The sequence below is a fragment of the Gouania willdenowi genome, chromosome 17 (assembly GCF_900634775.1).
Source record: "Gouania willdenowi chromosome 17, fGouWil2.1, whole genome shotgun sequence".
NCBI classification, from domain to species: domain Eukaryota; kingdom Metazoa; phylum Chordata; class Actinopteri; order Blenniiformes; family Gobiesocidae; genus Gouania; species Gouania willdenowi.
In genome coordinates this window covers 23,567,085-23,588,563 of record NC_041060.1, presented here as the reverse complement: position 1 = coordinate 23,588,563, position 21,479 = coordinate 23,567,085, and the positions used below count along the sequence as shown (strand labels likewise).

Below are 21,479 nucleotides of genomic sequence, written 5' to 3'. Positions count from 1 at the left end.
GCTGCGCTCTTTTTTCTCCTCTCATAAACATAAACCACCTGTGAAAAAAGTCGGTGTGATTAGCTGCTAATGCTATCCTAGCTCAGTGCTACAGAGAGAACTTCTACCTGCTACTACCACCTCCTCGCTGATTCTCCTCCACACCAAATCCTTCCTAGTCCGGTCCTGGTTATAAAGGCCGTGTCATACAGCTCCAGGTGGTCACACACAGCTTCTACTCCATGGTTGAATGGGTGAACAGACCAGTGTCCGTGTTGACGGCCTGACATCATCGTCAACAAAGACTCTGAATGCGTTCGGGATCAATGTCTGATCGCTAGCAATTGTGACTCTGAAGCGCTGTATGTTTGAAAACAGGTTTATGTTTTAAAATCTACGAAGGTTTGAACTTTGAGAGTTTAAACAGAGAAATGTTAATGCCTGTCAGAGAAAAGTGTATAAAGTGTGTGGTGAGGGGTTTTACAGCCTTAAAACATGTATAATAATAGTAAAAATAAAGCTGACTACTTGGCGGATTTTGCCTATTGCGGGTTATTTTTAGAACGTAACCCCCGCGATAAACCGGGGACTACTGTATATCAGTTTCCTTGTCTTTTGTCCTGGTTTTGTTGTTGTTCCTTTCCCATGCTTCTGGATGCCACCATGGAGAACATCACATCTTCGACGGCTCAAGTGAAGTCACAAGTCACTGATGTATTGTCCAAGTCGAGTCACAAGTCTCTTTACATTTTGTCGAGTCTAAAGTCGTCAAAATAATGACTTGAGTCCACACCTCTGCAGGATAGTTATCAGTCTTATAAATCACTTAATAGCCCCGGCCCTTTACCCTTTCACCCTGTCTGGCTACGTGCTCAGCAAAACTTGTGGGACTGATCACTGTCATGGAGTTCCTTCAAAGTCTCAGAGAAGACAACACATTTACTGTCTGCAATGTGTGAAACACAAAGATTCATCTTCAAGATAGAAAGATGGCATAAACCAGACAAAGTTTGAAAGGAATATGAAGCGGCGGCTGCAGAGAACAAGGCCGAAAAAAGATGCGGAGATACACTACTCATACAAAGAGCATGCTACTGTCGCTCTTGTGTACCAGCTCAACTGGTAATTGTTATAACTCCTGACTCAGCACAGCAGAAGCAAGGCTTTAAAGGGATCCTCCACTTTTTTTTAATGAAAGCTACACAAACTCTCAGGATGGTATTCCTTTTGGGTCTGTGATTTACTCGCAAACTTCAGCCAACATGCCGTCAGCAGCGCACTCAGCTCTTCTTCTCTGCTTCATTATCTACTACCAAACTGCAGAGTTGGAACTGTCACCCCTTGTGGTCATAGATTATTTTTGGGTCACAACTGTTTTTATCCTCTTTTGGTAAACAAAAGAGGTTTACATCAACATCTTTAACATTTTCTGATTATTTAGTGCAACCAAAAGCAGCACAAATATGAATTTTGACCGTAAAAAGTTTTAATTACAGTTTTTCCAAATTCGTTCAAAAAAATACAATTCTTAACATAATGTAGATAAAACACAAATATTTTAAGTGCCAGCAAACAGTGACTGTACAAAATATATATATCTACCTCAGGTGTATAGTATAAGTTATCAGTGAAATGGTCCCAAATTTTTGAGACTTTAGGTTGGTTCTTCTTCTGTTGCACAATTCTTCTTCACAATGTAAATGGTGAAGCGCCACTGAGCCCAGAAGTTCATGTATGGTACTGCAGCAAAAATGAAGCAGAAAAGAAAGCGACCGCTGACCTGATTTTGTCATGAATTTACAACATTAAACGACACGTCAATGCACATTTTTGTAGTCAACATTATTAATGATATTACTAATCATTTTTGCATTATTGTACATACTGTATATGTTACACACATTGTGGTTGGCATGAATCTAGAGACAATTTATATATTTAATTTAATTTATTTTTTTGCCCCCCCGGCAACAATCTCAAACTCCGCCTATGCATTAGTCTCAGATATTGTAGTTAGAATCCTCTGGTCTTTGCTCAGATCACTTGTTTGCTGCTCCAGCCTGTGTGTAAAACCTAGCCTGTGTTGCTTCACAGTGATCTGAGCAGCTCTACAGAGCACTGGCGAGGAGCCAGCAATGGTTTCTTTGGGGCGCCTAATGAACGCCTTCAAAGGGCAGTCTGTGCTCACTGACAAACGACAGAGTGTGAGTTAATGATGCTCTGGCAATGAGAACATGAGTCCACGGGTTTCCTTCTTCAGCTGTGCATGAGTCAGTGAGCGTGGTCGGAATCTGCTCACATGACCAACACGCCTTTCGTCACTCGCACATGAGACCAGCGGTGATGGCAGGTTGTGTTATCAGGTCACACGCACACAGAGGGAATTCACTCTCCTACAGACATACTGCTGTGTCAGTCCGTCTGTGATCAGGAGACAGGGACAGACTGAGCTGTATTCATGTTTGTTTCATGTGTGTTTGCTTCACATGTGGCTCAGTTTTACTGCTCAGCCTCAAAACAGCAAAGAGTGACTAATCAAATTCCTTAATCATCATCATCACTGTTATAATTCTCATCAATCTCACTGTTATCAACCTCCTCACTACTATCATCATCATCTTCACTCTCGTCATGATTATCATCCTTACCATCATCATCACTCTCATCATCATCTTCACTATTGTTGTCATGCTCACTGTCATCATCCTCCTCAGTTATCATTGGCATTCTCACTGTTATCATCATCATCATCATCATTATCCCTGTTATCATTCTCATCATCATTATATCTATTTATCTTTAGTATAATTGACATTAACGATGACTGCTGTATTCATCATCTTCACCCTCGATCTTACCGTTACTGTGTATTCATCATCATTAGATCATTTTAGCTTTGTTACCGTTGACAAAATGAGGAAATTAACATGTTAATCCAACAGATGATCAATGCTGACCTACAGTATTTGTCTCTTTTCTGTCCGTCTCTGTGTGTGGTCTCAGATCAGGGATCGGCTCCGTGCTGCTCCATGGATAAACCCGTGGACGCTGTGAGTCGGAGGCCTTTTTGCTGAGGTAGGAGAGTCTGAACACCAATACTCCGTGGCCATAGCTATCTATTGTTCCTGTATTAATGTATTCATTAAACTCCTTTCTTCAATTCAACAATCAAATGTAGAAAAGAAAACACTAACCGTGTTAATATTGTACAACTGTTGAAACAACAACCAGGCGAAAGGATTCATATTTTCAAAAAGGACCTCTTTAAACTATGTATCACCGGTTTTAACTCATTTGTGCACATCCTAAAAACATGTAACTAACACATCCTTAAAGAGTTATGAAATCAATAATAGGTCCACGAACCACTTTTGGAGCCAAATCCATGTGTTGAGAACTGAATTAAACTTCAATTCTGAGAATTGTAAACACATTTTTTCTGTATTTGAGTGGATTAAATGAGTAACTGCTCCAGCTAAACCATCTGTGACTTATATGTCAAAGAACACAGTATCTGCTCTCTTTGTTTCAGCATCCTCACTGTACAGCAGCACATGGAGTTCAAGACTTCCAATGAAGAGGTGAGTCGGACTGAGATCACTGATTCATTAGAGACTCAAGCTTGAGAGCACTCATCCTATCAGAGAGTGCTTCTGAGCATGCAGGCTCTAATAAGTCTCTAGCCACTGTACAGTACAAGTGTAATTGGCAGTGTGTGTTTAAAAGTGTGATTCAGTAGGTTTAAGTGTGTTTAGAGCATGTCCAAAGGTTTTTATCAATGCATAAAAACGATGTTGTTTTTTTATTTTTAGAAGGGCCTATATCACAATGATCCAGAACATATCCCTAATGGGCATTTACTGTCCTGTCATTTACTTTCCTGTTCTTTTTTAGCTCAGGTTGCTTAGCACTCAGTTTACTAACTCAGTTACAAAATAACACATTGACAGCACAGTTAAAACGACTTCCTAGATAAACTGTTGTTACGGCCCCTTCTGAAAAAAAAGTGATGGGCTCGAGGGGCCGAAACTCATAAGGGACGCCAGAAAAAGAAAAGGATGATTTGAATAATTTTCTTTTAAAGATACATTTTTAAAAAAAACTTTTTTATATATCTTTGTATTCATTACTTTTTTTATTTGTAGGGTTTTTATGGACCTCGAGTCTGAAATAAATCTATCTATCTATCTATCTATCTATCTATCTATCTATCTATCTATCTATCTATCTATGTATCTATCTATCTATCTATCTATCTATCTATCTATCTATGTATCTATCTATCTATCTATCTATCTATCTATCTATCTATCTATCTATGTATCTATCTATCTATCTATCTATCTATCTATCTATCTATGCATCTATCTATCTATCTGTATCTATCTATCTATCTCTATCTATCTATCTATCTATCTATCTATCTATCTATCTATCTATCTATCTATCTATCTATCTATCTATCTATCTATCTCTCTATCAAAAGGTTGGAGACACTGGCCAAGATAAACTAAAGTAGGAAGGACACTGGGCCAACCCAACGTTCAATGACTACACTTCAAAAAAGTTTAAACCTACATCACACTAAACAGAAAAGCATGAATATCAGTAATCACTACACAAATTTTCAGCTTGAATTTAATAATTATCAGTCTTAGATGCTGAAGAGCTCCAAACATGACCTGTGTCATAACACACACACACACACACACACACACACTAACACAGACGCCGTCACCCAGAATAGCTGCCAGGCGGCGTGTTGACTGATGGGCGCTGTCTCCATGGCGACGGGATGTTGACAGCCCTATGGGCATTTGCAGTCATGTCAGGTGGAAGTGCTGCTGCTGCCGCTACTTAGAGCTTTTTAAGTCAAGGACGGGACGGGCATCGCAATGATGCATCTCAATGCAAATCTATGCAGACAGGCCCGTTTCAAAGGGACACACACACACACACACACACACACACACGCATACATTAATTAGGGGAAGTTGCCTGATTACAGTCTCTTACCTTCACAGCTTCTTTAATTTTGTCATCCTCACACAAACAGGCAGGAACACAACATCCTCATCTCACTCTCCCAGAGTGGTGTTTGTGTGTGTGTGTGTGTGTGTGTGTGTGTGTGTGTGTGTGTGTGTGTGTGTGTGTGTGTGTGTGTGTGTGTGTGTGTGTGTGTGTGTGTGTGTGTGTGTGTGTGTCCTCTGGCCTGCTTCTCTGAATGTTCTTCGGTATCTGAGCTGTTCCAAACACTGCACACTTCTTGACTGAGGCTTTAGATTTTGTTCCTGGAATGTGTTGCAGGCACTCTCCCGGTTTGGGGGTCACTTCCCAGAGTATTCCTACTACCACAGGGACCACATGGGCTTTGACCTCCCACATCTGATACAATTGTTCTTGTGGTCCTTCTTGCTGATGTTGCAGTCAGCTGGTATCGCCACATCTATGAGCACTGCCCTCTGCTGGTGTTGGTCATCCACCACTATGTGCTGTTGGTTAGCCAGTAGCTCTTTGTCAGTCTGGGAGCTGAAGTCCCTCAGGATCTTAGTCCTTTTTGTCTCAACCACCTTTGATTGTGTTTCCCATCAGGATTTGGGAGCTTCCAATCCATATTGGGTCCATATGTTCCTGTACACTATCCCGGCCACTTGGTTTGGCCTCTCCATGTAGGCAGATCCTTCCTGCTCCTTACACCCTGTCACTATGTGCTGAAGCATCCCAGATGCACCTTGGGTCTGATCTGCTGTGGTAGAGCCTGGTTTCTATGGATCTTATGCTCAGTGCTTGTTCTTGTGCTGCCATGATTAGTGCCTCTGTGATGTCTGTTAGTCCAGCCTTTTCCATCCTCTGGTAGATCTTCTTGATATCAGATACTTCTTCTATCTGACAGTGCTATACTCCATGTAGGGGCTTGTCCCTCCATGTTGCTCCTCTACCATTTTGCCCTTGTCTGATGATTGTCTGAGACATTCACTGAGCAGCTTATCCTTTGGAGCATCTTCTTGTTGGATGTTTCATCCTGGATAATGGCTCTGATGCTGACTAGGACTTATTTCCCCTTAGTCTAGAGCTTCAGGGTGCTGGACTTGGTGGAAACCTCCATGCATGCATCTCCTCCGTTGTCCAGCTCATGATCCCAGTTGGGTATTGGATGACCGACAGTGTGTAAATGTGGATGGCTCAGACTATGTTCTGACCATTCAACTGACTTCTCAGGACTTGCAGTACCCGCTGTAAGTATTTGGTTGTGGTTGATTGATTAATTTGCCTGTAGGATCCCTAGGTACTTGTTCTCCTCTGGTAGATCAACTCCCTCAGTCCTGATCATCTTGCCTCTCTTGGATACCATTTGGTCACAGATGGTATTCAGATTTCCAATCACAGATTTAAACAAAAAACCAATGCTGATATGGATATGTTCACATTTATGAATAATAAACAAGTATATTTAAAGTTTAACTGACCCTGTGGAAGCATCAGATAAATAATGCATGAATGTCATTTTGCAGAATTTAAAAATATGTAATTTTCTTTGAAGCAGTGATTTAATGCTGTGAACTGTATCAATGGATTATTATACTTAAAGTATTATTACTGTTTAATTAATTTAGCATCAACTTTTAATAAAGGTAAATATGAGCCATAATCGTGTTAGGCAGTTGGTTTCTGTAAGTGCTCAATGTTGTTTAGATGTGTGTGAATGACACCTGCATGGAAGTATAAACACTGTAATATGTTTCTTAATGGTGAGTTGATGTTTTATGACTGTTTGCAGATAAAGACCGGGATCTATCTGATGCAGGAAGGGAATGAGGAGCCCTTTAATATTCGTCTGCATTTGGCCAAAGACATTCTGACCATTCAGGAGCAAGATGTCATCTGTGTGTCAGGAGAGCCTTTTTATTCCAGTGTAAGTGGCACTGAATACAGGAATGTTTATCTTACATTTGTACAGTATTTTTTGGAGAGCAGAGAGAGCAGTGCCACAATCTTGCCATTGACTGTTGACTAGTTTGCTAAGGCTTCTGTAAAGTTATTCCCATGTATCACTCTGAGATACAGACTGTGTGAGATTACAGTGCAACACAAGGAAAGAATTTGACTGATCAAAATCATCTGGTGCCTCATGTTAACTCGTGACTGACTCTGAGTAGTAGCAGGCTGCGCTCATAAGTCATAAGACATGGACACCAGTTTCACCAGAACACCTGCAAACTTTCAATGTGCTTTCACCAAAAAATGAAACCAAAATAACCACCCCTCCATTAATGTCAACTGCTGAGCAACTTGTACCATTGAGTTTTGACTAGTTTGCTCAACCTCCATGAAGCTGATGACACTGTGCTCATTCTGAGACACTCTTTGTACTGTATCAGTGAAACTCAAGTTGAGTGACTGAAGTGATTTGTTGAAATCAACTGGTGATCATGTTAACTGCTGATCTGGATAACTGTGTTACCCCTCTTGTGTTGCCGGGAACTCGGTCTTTAGATAAAATTCACACCAGTTTCACCAAAACACCAGTTATTCTCCAACCTGTTTCATAGTTTTTCACCACAAAATCTGCCCATAGTGAACGATTCTCTGGTTTATACAGTTTCTACTGGTTTCTACTGCTTAATACAGATAATACTGGATCATAGTAGTTTCTAGTATATAGTTGTTCACACTGGATCATAGTAGTTTATACTAGTCTACACTAGTTTATACTGGTTTAAAATTGTTCATACTGGTATTCATTAGTATATCTGACATTAATTATTTTACTCATTGTTATTATCATAATACAGGTTTATACTGATTTAAACTGGTTGATACAGCTAATACTGGTTTCTACTAGTGGTTTCTACTGGTTTAAACTGTTTATACTGGTATTCCTCAGTAAATCTTACATTAATGAAGGAGGGATGATGACATACGTGATGACAGTGTAAGAAAGTTGAAGCTGTATTTATTATTTCAGGCTTCAGTGATCCATTATGAGCTTTTACACCCACCAGGCTGATCAACAGAACCCAGAAATGCTAAGCAGTACACTTAGGTACATGTAGGTTATACAGTATATAACATTATTGAAGTGACTCTTTTAACGTTAAAGGTTGTGAATGCAGACCACTGCTTTAACCACCACCCAGTCTGTTTGGGATGAACTACAGCTGTTACAAAGTGATTTATCTCTTCATTCACTCTGACATCTTCTTGCTCTTGTTAATGAACACAGAGCGTCTTCAGAGAGAATTTCTGATTTAATTTGAGCGCTTCTCAGCTGGAGGAAACTCGCACAGAGCAGAGGAAGTTTGTGTCAACACGAACATCGTCTCTGATCAGAGCTGAAGGCCGAAGCTCAGCGCTTGAACACAGTGGATTAATGCATGCGATGGAGTTCCCATTGTTTCCTTTCCCAGCAAGCAGAAAAATGTGAAAAGTGTATGAAAGTATAAACAGTAATAAACATACCTCTACTAATATATATAGTAGTAGAAAAGAGGCAGACAAGATGACGCTTTACAAATGAGACTGTTGCTTAATTACTTTTCCGTTTATGGGTGTCAACATTAACAAATAATCTAATTTCATGTTTAAACAGAATAAACAATGTGAAATATCCCAGTTGTAAACCAATATCAAAGTTGAAATGATCAGGAAACTAATGCTAATGCTAAATTTCAGCTCAATAACCCAACAGCACCATGAAAATAATGCTAGTGCAAAAGTGCTTAACCTGTAACAATGCTGTTAATGAACAAAAACAAATGTCATCATGCCAGGCCAGCAGTCAACTCAGAGAACCAATACCATGCCCCCCTGAAGACTAATGCTAAGGCTAACTGTCAGCCTAGTAAATCAATACCAGCATTGCAAATGTAAACTAATGCTGACAATCAGCTAAAAAAACAAAACAAAAACAATAACAGCCATTAAAAAGCCTGCAGTAATAATAGTAAAGTGCTTTTCTCAAAGGAATAATGCTAATGCTAAATGTCAGCTCAAAAAATGCTGTTTTTCAATTGAAAAATAATAATAATGCTCATGCTATGAATCAGCCATGTCATGTAATAACCAAAGCTAACACTCAGTCACTCAGCTCTGAAAACAAGTATGAGTACCTCCCTGGAGATGAATGCTAATGCTAAGCATTGGCTGTTACGAAATGTTGCTAATGTTATCCAACTACTCAGTGAACAAACACAAGCTGCACAGTCCAGTGGAGAATAATGTTAAAGCTATCAACTTGAAAAAAAAAAACAACAATAAACAATCAAGTTAATGCTTACAGTGAGCCTAGTAAATGGGTACAAAGTTGCTCGTCACTTAATATTAATGCTAATGCTAACAGCTCAGAGAGCCAATAACAGCTGTTCTTGCTGAAAAATAATGGCAATTCTGAAAGTGGCTAAGTAACAAAGCACAGGCTTCTCCTAAAAGAAGTCTAAATGTAACATTTTGAACAATCTCAGTAAAAGTAACAGCAGCAAGTCCTTGAGGACAAATGCTAATGCTAACATTAAGCTTAATGTCAGTGTTGGGTGACTATGTGTTCTGTGTCATCAGGAGAGATCTGTGACCATCAGGAGACAAACCATCGGAGGATTCGGTCTGAGCATTAAGGTGAAGTAGGTCCTGATCAGATGTTTGGTAATGCCTGTGTCACATGTTAATGCTCAGCTGCTGCTCTATGTTTTACAGGGAGGGGCTGAACACAAAATCCCTGTGGTTATATCTAAAATATCCAAAGAACAGAAAGGTCCCAACCAATACACACACACGCACACGCACACACACACACACACACACACACACACACACACACACACACAGGTTTCATTCCTTCATTTCGCTAATGCATTTCTTGTCTTTGCAGCTGAACTCTCTGGGCTGCTCTTCATCGGAGACAGCATCCTCCAGGTAGTCTTCCTCATCATGATTCCCTCAGAGAAACAAACCCTCACACTCTGGGACCCCCCCCCCCCCCCCCACCCTTATAAATCAGTTTATTGAAGCTTACGATTTCAAATGGTACTCGTTCTGCATTATTCCACACAAGTGAAACGTCATCCACTTTAAAATGCTTTGGTCAACATTCAGACTCTCTTTAAAAATGCGTAGAGCTGCTACATAGAGCTGTGATTTAAAGGTGACTCAGCTGTTTACAGAGTGGCGCTAGGACGTGGTTGCTCACGCTGCAGCGGGGCCCACCCAGCTTCACCGAACTCTGCTGCTCTTGTTTTACAGATCAACGGCATCAACGTCAGGAGCTATCGGCACGAAGAAGTGGTGAGCTGTCATCTCATCATCTCTCACTTCATTATCTCCATGACTCACATATTTTGCTCCTTTAAAGTCAGTTCATTGGTCTTTTCTAGTTGTTGGTTGGTCGTTTTAGTTGGATTTGGGAAAATTTTTGTCCGTTTGTGGTCAGTGTTTTTGGTTTAGTTTGTTGGTTATTTGTCTATTTTATCTGTTTTTTGTTTATTTTTGGTCATTTTCGGTCTTTTAGTGGTTTTAGATATGTTTACTCTTGTTTTGTTCCATTTTAGGATGTTTTAATCAGTTTTTAGTTCTATAAACCTATTTTTGTCCTCTTAGTTCTATTGAAAGAACTTCATTTTCATTTTAGTCTGTTTTCTGGTAAGGTTTTTGTCTTTTTTAAGGCACTTTTAATCAGTGTATATCGCTTTTTGACAGTTTTTGGTCCTCGTTTGTATTTTTGTCTCTATATGTGAATAATCATTATTTGAACCCAGTGGATTCAGTGCTTAGTGCGTGGTTTATCTGTTACCTCAGTAGAGTATAAAAATGGCCTGCTGGTGTTTCAGGTGCAGGTCCTGAGGAACGCTGGGGAAGAAGTCACCCTCAATGTGTCCTTTCTGAAGAAGACCCCGGCCTTCCTGAAGCTGCCTCTGGTCGAGGACTGTACATGTAAGCCGGACGGCTCACATCACTGTAAGAGTCAAATCATTTAACCCTGAGTATTTTTAGCTCTGCCCGGTATGTGAGTGGTTGTCCTGGAAACAACAGAGCAGAGGCGCTCTGTGGGAAAGGAAGAGCAATGGAGCCATTTGATTGAACTCCATTGTGTTTTCAACCCCAGGAAGGTCTCACAAACAGACTCAAATACAGCTGACCTCCAACTAGTGGCAGACACACAGGTTCATCATCTACGCTTTCATTTCCTCCTACATTTAGCTGAAGAGTGCCTGTGAATGAGCAGCCTGTGATTTATAACTCAGGCGTTAAATCCTAACATCTCTTTATCGCACTAACAAAGAGCAGCTCAGATCACCTGCCTGGGGTCAGCTGTAGAGCAGCCTATAGATCTTTTTCTGACTGATCCTGAGCTCTGAGTCTGCCAGTGCACAGAGGAGAGCGGCTCTGTATCTAAGAGTGAAAACCACTCACTGCACAGAGAGAAGGAGGCAGTCGTTTACGTTCCCTCCCTCCGTCCTTCTATTAGAGCTGGACGATATTGACCAAAACTCATAGCTCGATGTTTTTCTCAAAATGGCAATACACGGATAAAAATCTCAATATTTTTAACTCAATAAAGTGAGGGGTTAGGTTTGCTGATGTAAAACGCCACACAGGTACATTTATTAACAAACAGCTGGGCTTTTTCTCCTATAAGGGACAGCACGTGTGAGTGCGTTCTGTAGTGTGGCTTGTTTAGGGGAAGGTCTGGGTTAGGACACACTCAGTAATCCATCTCGCTGTGCTTTTCATGTTCTGAGAAGTATAGAAAACAGCGACACATAAAACAAGTATTTTAAAGCAGAACTAAGTAAATTGCTCTTAGCGCTCCCCCTAAAGGTCTCTTTGATTATGTCACTGTCGTTAAAACTCTGCACCCCCGCCGCCGGCCCCACCCCACAGCTACATGCACACCTTTGCTCTACCAAGACGGTAGCAAACGATCACTGAAAAGTACTAATACAACAGTTACACTGAGGGTGCTTTCACACATATAGTCCCATGTGACCATGTGAACAGTATGAGGAAGAGAGACAAGTAAAATAAAGGAATGATGGATGGATGGATGGATGGATAGATGGATATTTGCCATGTGCGCTGCCTGATGGAGCGCTGGGTTGCAAGTGTGCACGCGTCTGTTGCCGTGACGACGGTACGTGATTGCTGTGTGTTGCTGCTGCTGGCACTGCATGGAGTTGCTCCGTTCCTCAGACAAAGGTCTTCTCTGTTTTGTTTTTTTTTTGCTGGCTCCACCATGATGTAAGTTTGAGAAAAGTGAATTTATAGACAAACAGCCACAGGGCTGGTCATAATCTAGCATTAGTTTGTATTGGGCAGCAGTAAAACAGTACGTCTTGCCACCAGGTCGGAGGCAGGAAAGTTGCAAGTGCTGTTTTCTGGCCAGAGACAGCATGAGAGATGAAAGACCCCCCCAGTCACCCCATAAACACTTGTATTACCCTCACAGGGACTATGAGAGGGATTTATTAAGGTGAAAAAGTTACTTAGTTCTGCTTTAATACAAAATAAGCTATAAAAAATATATATCTCAGAAATATGGAAAAATTGTAAAGGAGGACACTGTTTGACTGAATAATTTTAAATACTTGAATGATGTTGATTTGTCCTGTGTGATTGTATAAATAAAGTTAATATATATATATATATATATATATATATATATATATATATATCATATATATATATATATCATATATATATATATGATATTGTCATTTTCTATATCACCAAAATATAAAACTTGATATATCTTGAATCACGATATATTGCCCAGCTCTACCTTCTATTGAAGTAAAGGATGTGTGTTCTTTGACTGAGTGTAAGCTTTGTATTCTTCTGATACAGACACATTTTCTGCTTCCTCAGGCATCCCCAGTGACCAAAGCAGTGGGACGTCCTCTCCTCTGTGTGATAGTGGCCTGCACCTCAACTACCATCCCAACAACACGGTCAGCATTTATTCAACACTGGATAAAGTAAATGTCATTGCATCCCTACAGGAAACCTTTTAAAAGTAATGCATTCTGACTCTCTGTGGTCTCCACAATGATTATTATATGGGTTATATTATTGTTATCATCTTAAGGTCTCAACACAGGGGGAAAATAAAAGGCAAAAAAGTCCAGCCGTAGCATTTTTTTACTTTTGTATCCACATAACAATATGTTTCTGTATTCTGTTTAGGCAGTGTATTTTAGGGCTGACTTATTGCTTTGAATCAAACTATTGTATCTTATCTCACAGTAACAGATTATAGTATCTTATTTTTTCATCCTTCCACCAGTCGTACTATATCTCATCATATCGTATTTTATAAAATTTAATCGTTTCATATCTTTTCTTAATGTGATAAAATGCAATGCGATAAGTCGCAATAAGATTCAGTTCAACCAACTATTCAGTACTGATGGTTGATACACATTTCCAATAAAAAACAAAACATTTGTCATTGTTTTACTCCAAAGATGACCCCCGAAAATAATTGTGCATTTCACTTTTAACTGAGCAAATAAATATTTATACGCCTGGTTAGTGCTCCCCTTTTATGCAGATGATTTCGTCCTCTTTATTGAAGCTGATTCAGAAAATTAAACCCACGGGAATGGTTTTTAGTGTTTTAAAATATCCACAGACAAGAGAACAGAGAACATATCCAAATTATTGTTTAAATGATTATAGGTTCCAAATATAGCCTCTTTTTTTCTCAACAGTGAACGTTTTTAAAAGTGATTGTTTGAACTAGTTTTAGGGTAAATGTAGTGTTTACTCTCCTCTGTGCATCAGTTCATGCAGGTATTATTAATCTACGTCGTGCAGGCTTTCCTTTCTGATCGATTTATATTTTGATTTAAGAAATCCTGATATTTTACATTTGTTACTTATGAGTAAAAGGGAATACTTCCCTCTCTTTTATTAGTACCTGGTTAGACCTTAATTCAGACCTTACAAGACTCTGCATTGTAAAGGATAAAAAAACTATTAGAGAGGCTCTTCCTACTTGTTCTTAACCAGAACAAAGAGGTCAGAACACATTAGTCCAGTTTTAAAGTCTTGGCTCCCAGTTCAGCCTCAGAATAGACTTTAAAGTTCTGCTGCTGGTGTATAAATGTGTGAATGGGTTTGCAGAATACATCAGTGACATGATAGTCAGGTATGAACCCAGCAGGTCTCTCAGATCTATGGACACAGGTCAGATAGTGGAGCCCAGAGTTCACAGTAAACATGGTGACACTGCTTTTAGTTGTTATGCTGCAAAGAAGTGGAACAAACTGCCAGCAGAGCTGAAGTCAGCATCACATGTGAACATTTTTAAATCAAAGTTAAAAACACTCTTTTTCTCTACAGCGTATGATTGAGTGGGATATGTTTGGTCATGTTGATGTTGATGTAATGTGTTTGTTGATGATTTTAAATGTTTTTTGCTGCTGATTTTAATGTTCTTATTGGTTTTAAGCTGTTGAATGTTTTCCGTTTCACTTTTTGATCATGTAAAGCACATTGAGTTGCCTTGTGTATGAAATGCACTATACAAATACAATTGCCTTGCCTTGTCTTGCTTTCCTCTGTCTTTAAAGGGTTAATTGAGTCTCACCCTCCTTTGCAGGACACACTGTCGTGCTCGTCCTGGCCGACGTCCCCCGCTCTGCGCTGGGAGAAGAGATGGGTGGACCTACGTCTCATCCCTCTGCTGCACTCACGCCTGTCACAGTACGTCCCGGGCTCTGACGTCTGCAGGTGAACGCGCTGTATTACACACCAGCTGCTGCTGATGTGTGTGACTCTGTGACTCTGAATGATCAAAAATGATTAAATAGAATTCAGGCTCTTTCTCTTACAAATCCATTCACAAGCTGGTTCAGTCATCACTAAGTCTAATGACCAGTTGAAACTAGTTGGAATATATTCCAAAAAACACGGGGCCAGAGAGCTGAAAAGTAAGAAAGAGTCACAAAATATTAGTGCAAAGAACAGTAAAATGTCAAGCTGTCAAATCACAGCCAAAACAAGTTTAACAGTAGTTCAGAAACTGGCCAACAAATAATTAAAAAAATAAAGTGTCTCAAAACCAAAATACCAGAAACTAATGCACATGTGTAACCACTCAGTAATTCAGTCTGTAAACAGTTTGTAAGTCAGTCTCTAAACAGTCAGCGAGTCAGTCTTTAACCAGTCTGTAAGTCGGTCTTTAACCGGTCTGTAAGTCAGTCTTTAACCAATCTGTAAGTCGGTCTTTAACCAGTTTGTAAGTCAGTCTTTAATCAGTCTTTAACCAGTCTGTAAGTCAGTCTTTAACCAGTCTGTAAGTCAGTCTTTAACCAGTCTGTAAGTCAGTCTTTAACCAGTCTGTAAGTCAGTCTTTAACCAGTCTGTAAGTCAGTCTTGAACCAGTCTGTAAGTCAGTCTTTAACCGGTCTGTAAGTCAGTCTTTAACCGGTCTGTAAGTCAGTCTTTAATCAGTCTTTAACCAGTCTGTAAGTCAGTCTTTAACCAATCTGTAAGTCGGTCTTTAACCAGTTTGTAAGTCAGTCTTTAATCAGTCTTTAACCAGTCTGTAAGTCAGTCTTTAACCAGTCTGTAAGTCCGTCTTTAACCAGTCTGTAAGTCAGTCTTTAATCAGTCTTTAACCAGTCTGTAAGTCAGTCTTTAACCAATCTGTAAGTCGGTCTTTAACCAGTTTGTAAGTCAGTCTTTAATCAGTCTTTAACCAGTCTGTAAGTCAGTCTTTAACCGGTCTGTAAGTCAGTCTTTAACCGGTCTGTAAGTCAGTCTTTAACCAATCTGTAAGTCGGTCTTTAACCAGTTTGTAAGTCAGTCTTTAATCAGTCTTTAACCAGTCTGTAAGTCGGTCTTTAACCAATCTGTAAGTCGGTCTTTAACCAGTTTGTAAGTCAGTCTTTAATCAGTCTTTAACCAGTCTGTAAGTCAGTCTTTAACCAATCTGTAAGTCGGTCTTTAACCAGTTTGTAAGTCTGTCTTTAATCAGTTTTTAACCAGTCTGTAAGTCAGTCTTGAACCAGTCTGTAAGTCAGTCTTTAACCGGTCTGTAAGTCAGTCTTTAATCAGTCTTTAACCAGTCTGTAAGTCAGTCTTGAACCAGTCTGTAAGTCAGTCTTTAACCGGTCTGTAAGTCAGTCTTTAATCAGTCTTTAACCAGTCTGTAAGTCAGTCTTTAACCAATCTGTAAGTCGGTCTTTAACCAGTTTGTAAGTCAGTTTTTAATCAGTCTTTAACCAGTCTGTAAGTCCGTCTTTAACCAATCTGTAAGTCGGTCTTTAACCAGTTTGTAAGTCAGTCTTTAATCAGTCTTTAACCAGTCTGTAAGTCCGTCTTTAACCAGTTTGTAAGTCAGTCTTTAATCAGTCTTTAACCAGTCTGTAAGTCGGTCTTTACCCAGTCTGTAAGTCCGTCTTTAACCAGTCTGTAAGTCAGTCTTTATAGAGCACATAAACCAGTCTGTAACGTGACAGTAAACTAGTCTGTAACCAGTCAGTAAACCAGTTTGAATATGTGCTCTCAGGAAAAACGCCTTCCAGGTCATTGCAGTGGACGGCGTTTGCAGCGGCGTGCTCCAGTTTGTGATGGCCGAGGACTGCTTGGATTGGCTTAATGCCATCGGCAGCAACATCTCCAACCTGACCCAACACAATGTGAGTGTGTGTGTTTGTGTGTGTGTGTGTGTGTGTGTGTGTGTTTGATTATCATGTCTATACACACTGCTTTAATGTTGCAGGTGAAGAAAATCAACAGGAACTTCCCGGTGAACCAGCAGGTAAAACACAGTGTTAGGCCAGCAGGGGCTGATCTGAAAAATGTTAGCGTCATTACTGTGTATTTCATCCCCTTCAAAATAAAAGCATGCTGCTTTAACACACGCTCATGTCTCAGATCGTCTACATGGGCTGGGCCGATGAGAGGGAGCAGGACTCTCTGCAGGATCGCATGTACTCACCAAAGTTCCTTGCTCTAAGAGGCTCCGCCCTCTTTAAGTTCTCTGCCCCTCCTGTAAGCTCCACCTACTTCTTTTTAACTTCCTCCTCTTAAATTGATAAAGAACCTTAATTAAGGAATCTAATAGAGATTTTCAACTGCTTTAGAGGCATTTTACTTTGTACTTGAACTGGTTTGACACTATTTTTAATTGGTATAAGCTCTTTTTATACACATTTAAAAATGAACTGGTTTTAAGGTGTTTTGACCTGTTTGAAGCCATTTTTTAAACTGGTTGAGGCTGGTGTTCAGTGTTCGATCACTGCTGCTCACTCTCACTCCGTGTTTTCACCTCAGGTGACCACGTGGGATTGGACCCGAGCGGAAAGAAGCTTCACCGTCTATGAAATCATGGCCAAAACATTAAAGGTGAGCCTGTAAGTCTTTGACACACGCTTCCGGCCAAATGCATGCTGGGAGATATAAGAGGCTTTGGCTCATCTGCAATGGTCTATGCTTGAGTGACAGTGACAAAAGTAAATGGATGGGTTTTACTGACTGTAGTTTTTTTCAGTAAAACTTACTGATTATTCATTTTTTTATTCCTTTTTTAAAAATTGTAAAACTGATGTATTTAAAGGTCCATGAGCCATAAAATGTGCATTCACCAAACTAATGTGTAAAACGTAAGGTCATATATATCAAGTGTGCACTTAAAACTCAATCTACCTTCACATTATAACATGCTGGGCCTGTCTTTCTCACATACTGTAGCCTCTCAACCTAATCCTCAATTCTTCATTTGCCAGTGTTTCTCTTTCCATCTGAAAACCTTTTTCCACATCATTCATGGTTTTTTCTTACAGTCTGTGCAGAAGCTGTTTCATATTCCTTCAAGCTGCCGTCATTTTGATGGGGCCTTTTTAGATAAAGCATAAGTAAAATACAGGAGATCTTTACCCTCCTCTTGGAATCTTTGCTCTAATCCTATTGCAGATAGTAAATGTATAAATGTGTAAATCTTTGTCTGTCAGGATGGCGACCTGGTTGACAAGCGGGGGCACTGCTTCAGCATCCAGACAGAGAGCGGCGAGGACCTTTTCTTCAGCGTAGAGCTTCAGGACGAGTTGCTCCTCTGGGAGAAGGCTTTCCAAATGGCCACCTTCCTGGAGGTGGAGAGGATCCAGGTGAGAAGGAAGAACTTAAGAGTTAATAAGTTCTTATGATCAGCAGTTTAACCTATGCACCAACAGGTAAATGGCTCTGTGCATGTGTGGATTTTTCTACCTGGGTTTTTATCTAAGCTTGGGTTATCTTCAAAATTTATTCGGAATTGTTCTTTCCACCTTATGAACAAGAAACAAGTTCTTCTAAAAAGTAGATAGCAGAACTTTTTGCTGAGAAACTCTTTTACCTTTGGTTTTCCACAACTATTTGCTTGTGCATGTTTGGACATGTTCTTTAAAATAAGAGCTCAGTGTTTGCTAACATCTTCCTGTTTGGTGGTGCAGAGTAAGACATATGCCTGCATCATGGAGAGCCACCTGATGGGCCTGACCGTGGACTTCACGATGGGCTTCGTCTGCTTCGACGCTGCCTCAAAGGTGGGTGGAGGTCTGACTTCTTTTTTTTGCACAAGGAAATAAGGACAAGCAGAAGCTGAAGAGAGCCCTTGGCTCCTACTGCTCCTCCTGCTGCATTGTGGGAGATTCGTTTTGCCTGGTTGCCCCTCGGCAGAATCCTCAGTGGAGGATGTTAGCATTGATTTATTCCAGCAGAGTGAAGCAGTGGCGTCCCCGGGGACGATAAACACAAACACAACGCGAGTGTAAACAGCACACGGCACAGGCGCCGGGATCAGCGCTTCAACACAACCAGAGGCTCTGAGAGATGACATGTGAGATCAGGTTCCTATTTCATGCATTGAAGAATACAAACATGTATCCTGTCGCGCTGCAGAATTGCCTCATTTTTAAGACCTAAAAGTGTAATGAGGTGTCTCCTAAAAGAAAGTACGGTCTGTAGTACTGCTGTACACCACTAGATGGTATGTGATCTGTTTTAGGAATGGTGGTGGAGGGTGTACAATGTATTAAAACTCTTGTGATTGTGTGCTTGTAATTCTTCTTAAGGATAGTTTTGTGTATAGTCTGTAAACTAAGCATGTGATTCTCCATCACTGACAACGATTCGATACGCACCTCGATATACTCTACCAGCGATACGATACATTAGCGATACATTGAATCCCCTGGCGATATGATGCGAAGCAATTCACCCTTGTTCCCGTATTGATACGATTTGATATTGATTTGATGGCTATATAATTCTACACAACTCTATACAATTCAACATGATGTAAATAAATTATACCAAAAATTTAAAAAGTAAATAAGTAGCTGTAACGCAGTATGGTACTAAAGGCAGAGGATTTATTGTAATACTTGTAAGCAGAAAACGTAACAAAGAAGTGCATATTTTGCTTATAATCTCTATTAGTACTACGCATCAATTTATGCAACTTATTTTTGGTCTCTTAAAAAGCACAACAAAAAAAACAGGTCTTTTCACAAGTAGGGTTGGGATTTGGAACCAGATTGAACATAAAGAACAGGAATGGGTTCCTCACATTTGGAACCTGTTTGTCACACTGTCACAACTTAAACAGTAAGACTTAAACATCTTAAACATCACTGTCAAAAAAGTTATTTTAGTGGGGTGGGGGGTGGGGGGGGTTCAGCGTTGTGCAAGTTACTGACAAATCATGTTTCAATAGAGAAGTGTGCCGCTAAATCAAAAGTAGGAGCGATGAAGCAATAGTTTCAATTTTTTTAACACCTTAAAAAAAAAAGACAATTTAAAAAAACAAAGGATTTTCTTCTTTGCGTCTCGGCACCAAATGGTCCACCGCCCAGTGGTTAGGGACAACTGTCTCATAACCATTATTTACCAACTGTTACTCCATACAGGAGTAAAAGTAGGTACCTGACAGTTTGCCCTTTTTCACATAAAAAGCTATGGGTGCTGAGTGACCAGCACCCCACCAATAGAGCTCTGTCTCCCAGCCTGTCCCAGACTCACCTTCACTCTCCATCTTCAAATCCCGTCTAAAACTTTCCTCTTCGGTTAAGGCACTACAACAACATTATCCCGATAACCAACAAAACCTAAACACCTCCTTAACCCCTTGCCATCTCCTCCTTCCACCCTCCCATCTTGCCCCAGCCTCAATAGTTTACTATGGAGTCAATATTGCTGATGTTGTTTTGTCACTGTGCCCCTTATTTTCATATAATTTGTTTTGATTATCTAAACAAAAGCTTCTTGAGGATTTTTTTTAAAAGCACTAAATGAAAAAAAATGTTATATTATTATTACATTACACATTTTATATCCCATCTTCCGTGTGCTGCCCGGACATGCTGTCAAGCTAGTTAGCTGCCCTTAAAGCAGTGACTCTACTGTAAACAGGCTGTACAGTATGTTTTCTACCACATACCATGCAGTTGCTTTGTCAAGCTGTCCTCAGTTCAAATCCAGCAGCTGTTGCTTGAATGTATTTGCTTGAATCACTTTGAATGTGTCTATGTGGACTCCTTCAGATTCTGGTTTAGTCGTAGCACTACAGATTACAAATACTGTTTCCAGCAGTAGGTAGAAGCTTTGAGTAAATGGAGTTTTGCTCCTGCAGAAAAAGATCACTGTGGGTCTGTGAGTGTCTTCGACTCTCTCAGGTTTCAAAGAAGGAAGCAGAGTTGATTTTTGGTCTTCTTGCACTGCAGGCCGTCCTGTGGAGATACAAGTTCTCTCAGCTGAAGGGATCATCTGACGACGGGAAGAGCAAGATAAAGTTTCTATTCCAAAACCAAGACTCTAAATCCATTGAAGCCAAGGTGAGTCGCTCAGTCTCTCTCCAACCCCTGGTGAAGGACTCTTACTGAGCTAAGGGCCTTAAACCAGACTTTTGGGGCCGTGATGAAGCTGGGCTGAGACAGACAGAAGGAGAAAGCCTACATGCTGATCAGCATAATGAGCAGTAAGTAAGTACAGTTCTCTCTCACAGAACTCACACACTCTTCTTCTTTCAGGAGCTGGAGTTTTCCAACCTCTTTGCCGTGCTGCACTGCATCCACGCCTTCTTTGCCGCCAAAGTAGCGTGTTTGGACCCGGTGTTTGTGGAAAACCGTGGCCTGGCCCCGCCCACTGCCACCATCCCACCTCTCTGCGGACTTTCCTGCAACTCACAACCTCCAAAACTGAAGTACACCACCTGACGCCCAACAGGCTCTTCCTCAGAGACACTGCTTTTTATCCTGAACGTGGCCTGAACAAGGACCAGAACCTGAGCGGGACTTTAGCAGAGGTGAAATGGAACTCTAAGGCACTGGACCTAAACAGGTCTTTAAGAAACCTTTGAGCCTCTGACTCTTCTTTCTCCTCATCATTATTATCAAGGCTGAGCTTTCCTACAAAGTTTCACTGTAGCTGAACAATACACGGGTCACATGACCCTCACAGAGGACCACAGGGTGGGACTTTAGGATGAATATATTGTGTTCCCTTCTTGTCTTTAGACTCCA

The 21,479-nt window shown here is 40.4% G+C and overlaps 1 protein-coding gene across 3 annotated transcripts in view; it reads left to right on the top strand.

Moving 5' to 3' along the window:
- sntg1 (syntrophin, gamma 1) overlaps positions 1-21,479 on the top strand; it is a 34,242-nt gene extending 12,763 nt beyond the window's left edge. The window contains exons 1-19 of one of the 3 annotated variants that reach the window (XM_028472359.1): positions 2,310-2,329; positions 2,983-3,054; positions 3,512-3,560; positions 6,758-6,892; positions 9,535-9,591; positions 9,670-9,727; positions 9,845-9,888; positions 10,216-10,257; positions 10,800-10,926; positions 12,838-12,920; positions 14,576-14,706; positions 16,490-16,619; positions 16,703-16,741; positions 16,858-16,974; positions 17,257-17,328; positions 17,934-18,086; positions 18,411-18,503; positions 20,682-20,792; positions 20,988-21,475. In XM_028472359.1, the coding sequence (XP_028328160.1) occupies positions 3,534-3,560; positions 6,758-6,892; positions 9,535-9,591; positions 9,670-9,727; positions 9,845-9,888; positions 10,216-10,257; positions 10,800-10,926; positions 12,838-12,920; positions 14,576-14,706; positions 16,490-16,619; positions 16,703-16,741; positions 16,858-16,974; positions 17,257-17,328; positions 17,934-18,086; positions 18,411-18,503; positions 20,682-20,792; positions 20,988-21,173 (1,605 nt within the window). In that variant the 5' untranslated portion in view covers positions 2,310-2,329; positions 2,983-3,054; positions 3,512-3,533 and the 3' untranslated portion in view covers positions 21,174-21,475. Of the gene's footprint in view, positions 1-2,309; positions 2,330-2,982; positions 3,055-3,511; positions 3,561-6,757; positions 6,893-9,534; positions 9,592-9,669; positions 9,728-9,844; positions 9,889-10,215; positions 10,258-10,799; positions 10,927-12,837; positions 12,921-14,575; positions 14,707-16,489; positions 16,620-16,702; positions 16,742-16,857; positions 16,975-17,256; positions 17,329-17,933; positions 18,087-18,410; positions 18,504-20,681; positions 20,793-20,987 lie in introns of those variants that run through there. The other 2 variants (XM_028472360.1, XM_028472358.1) reach the window with 2 other exon arrangements.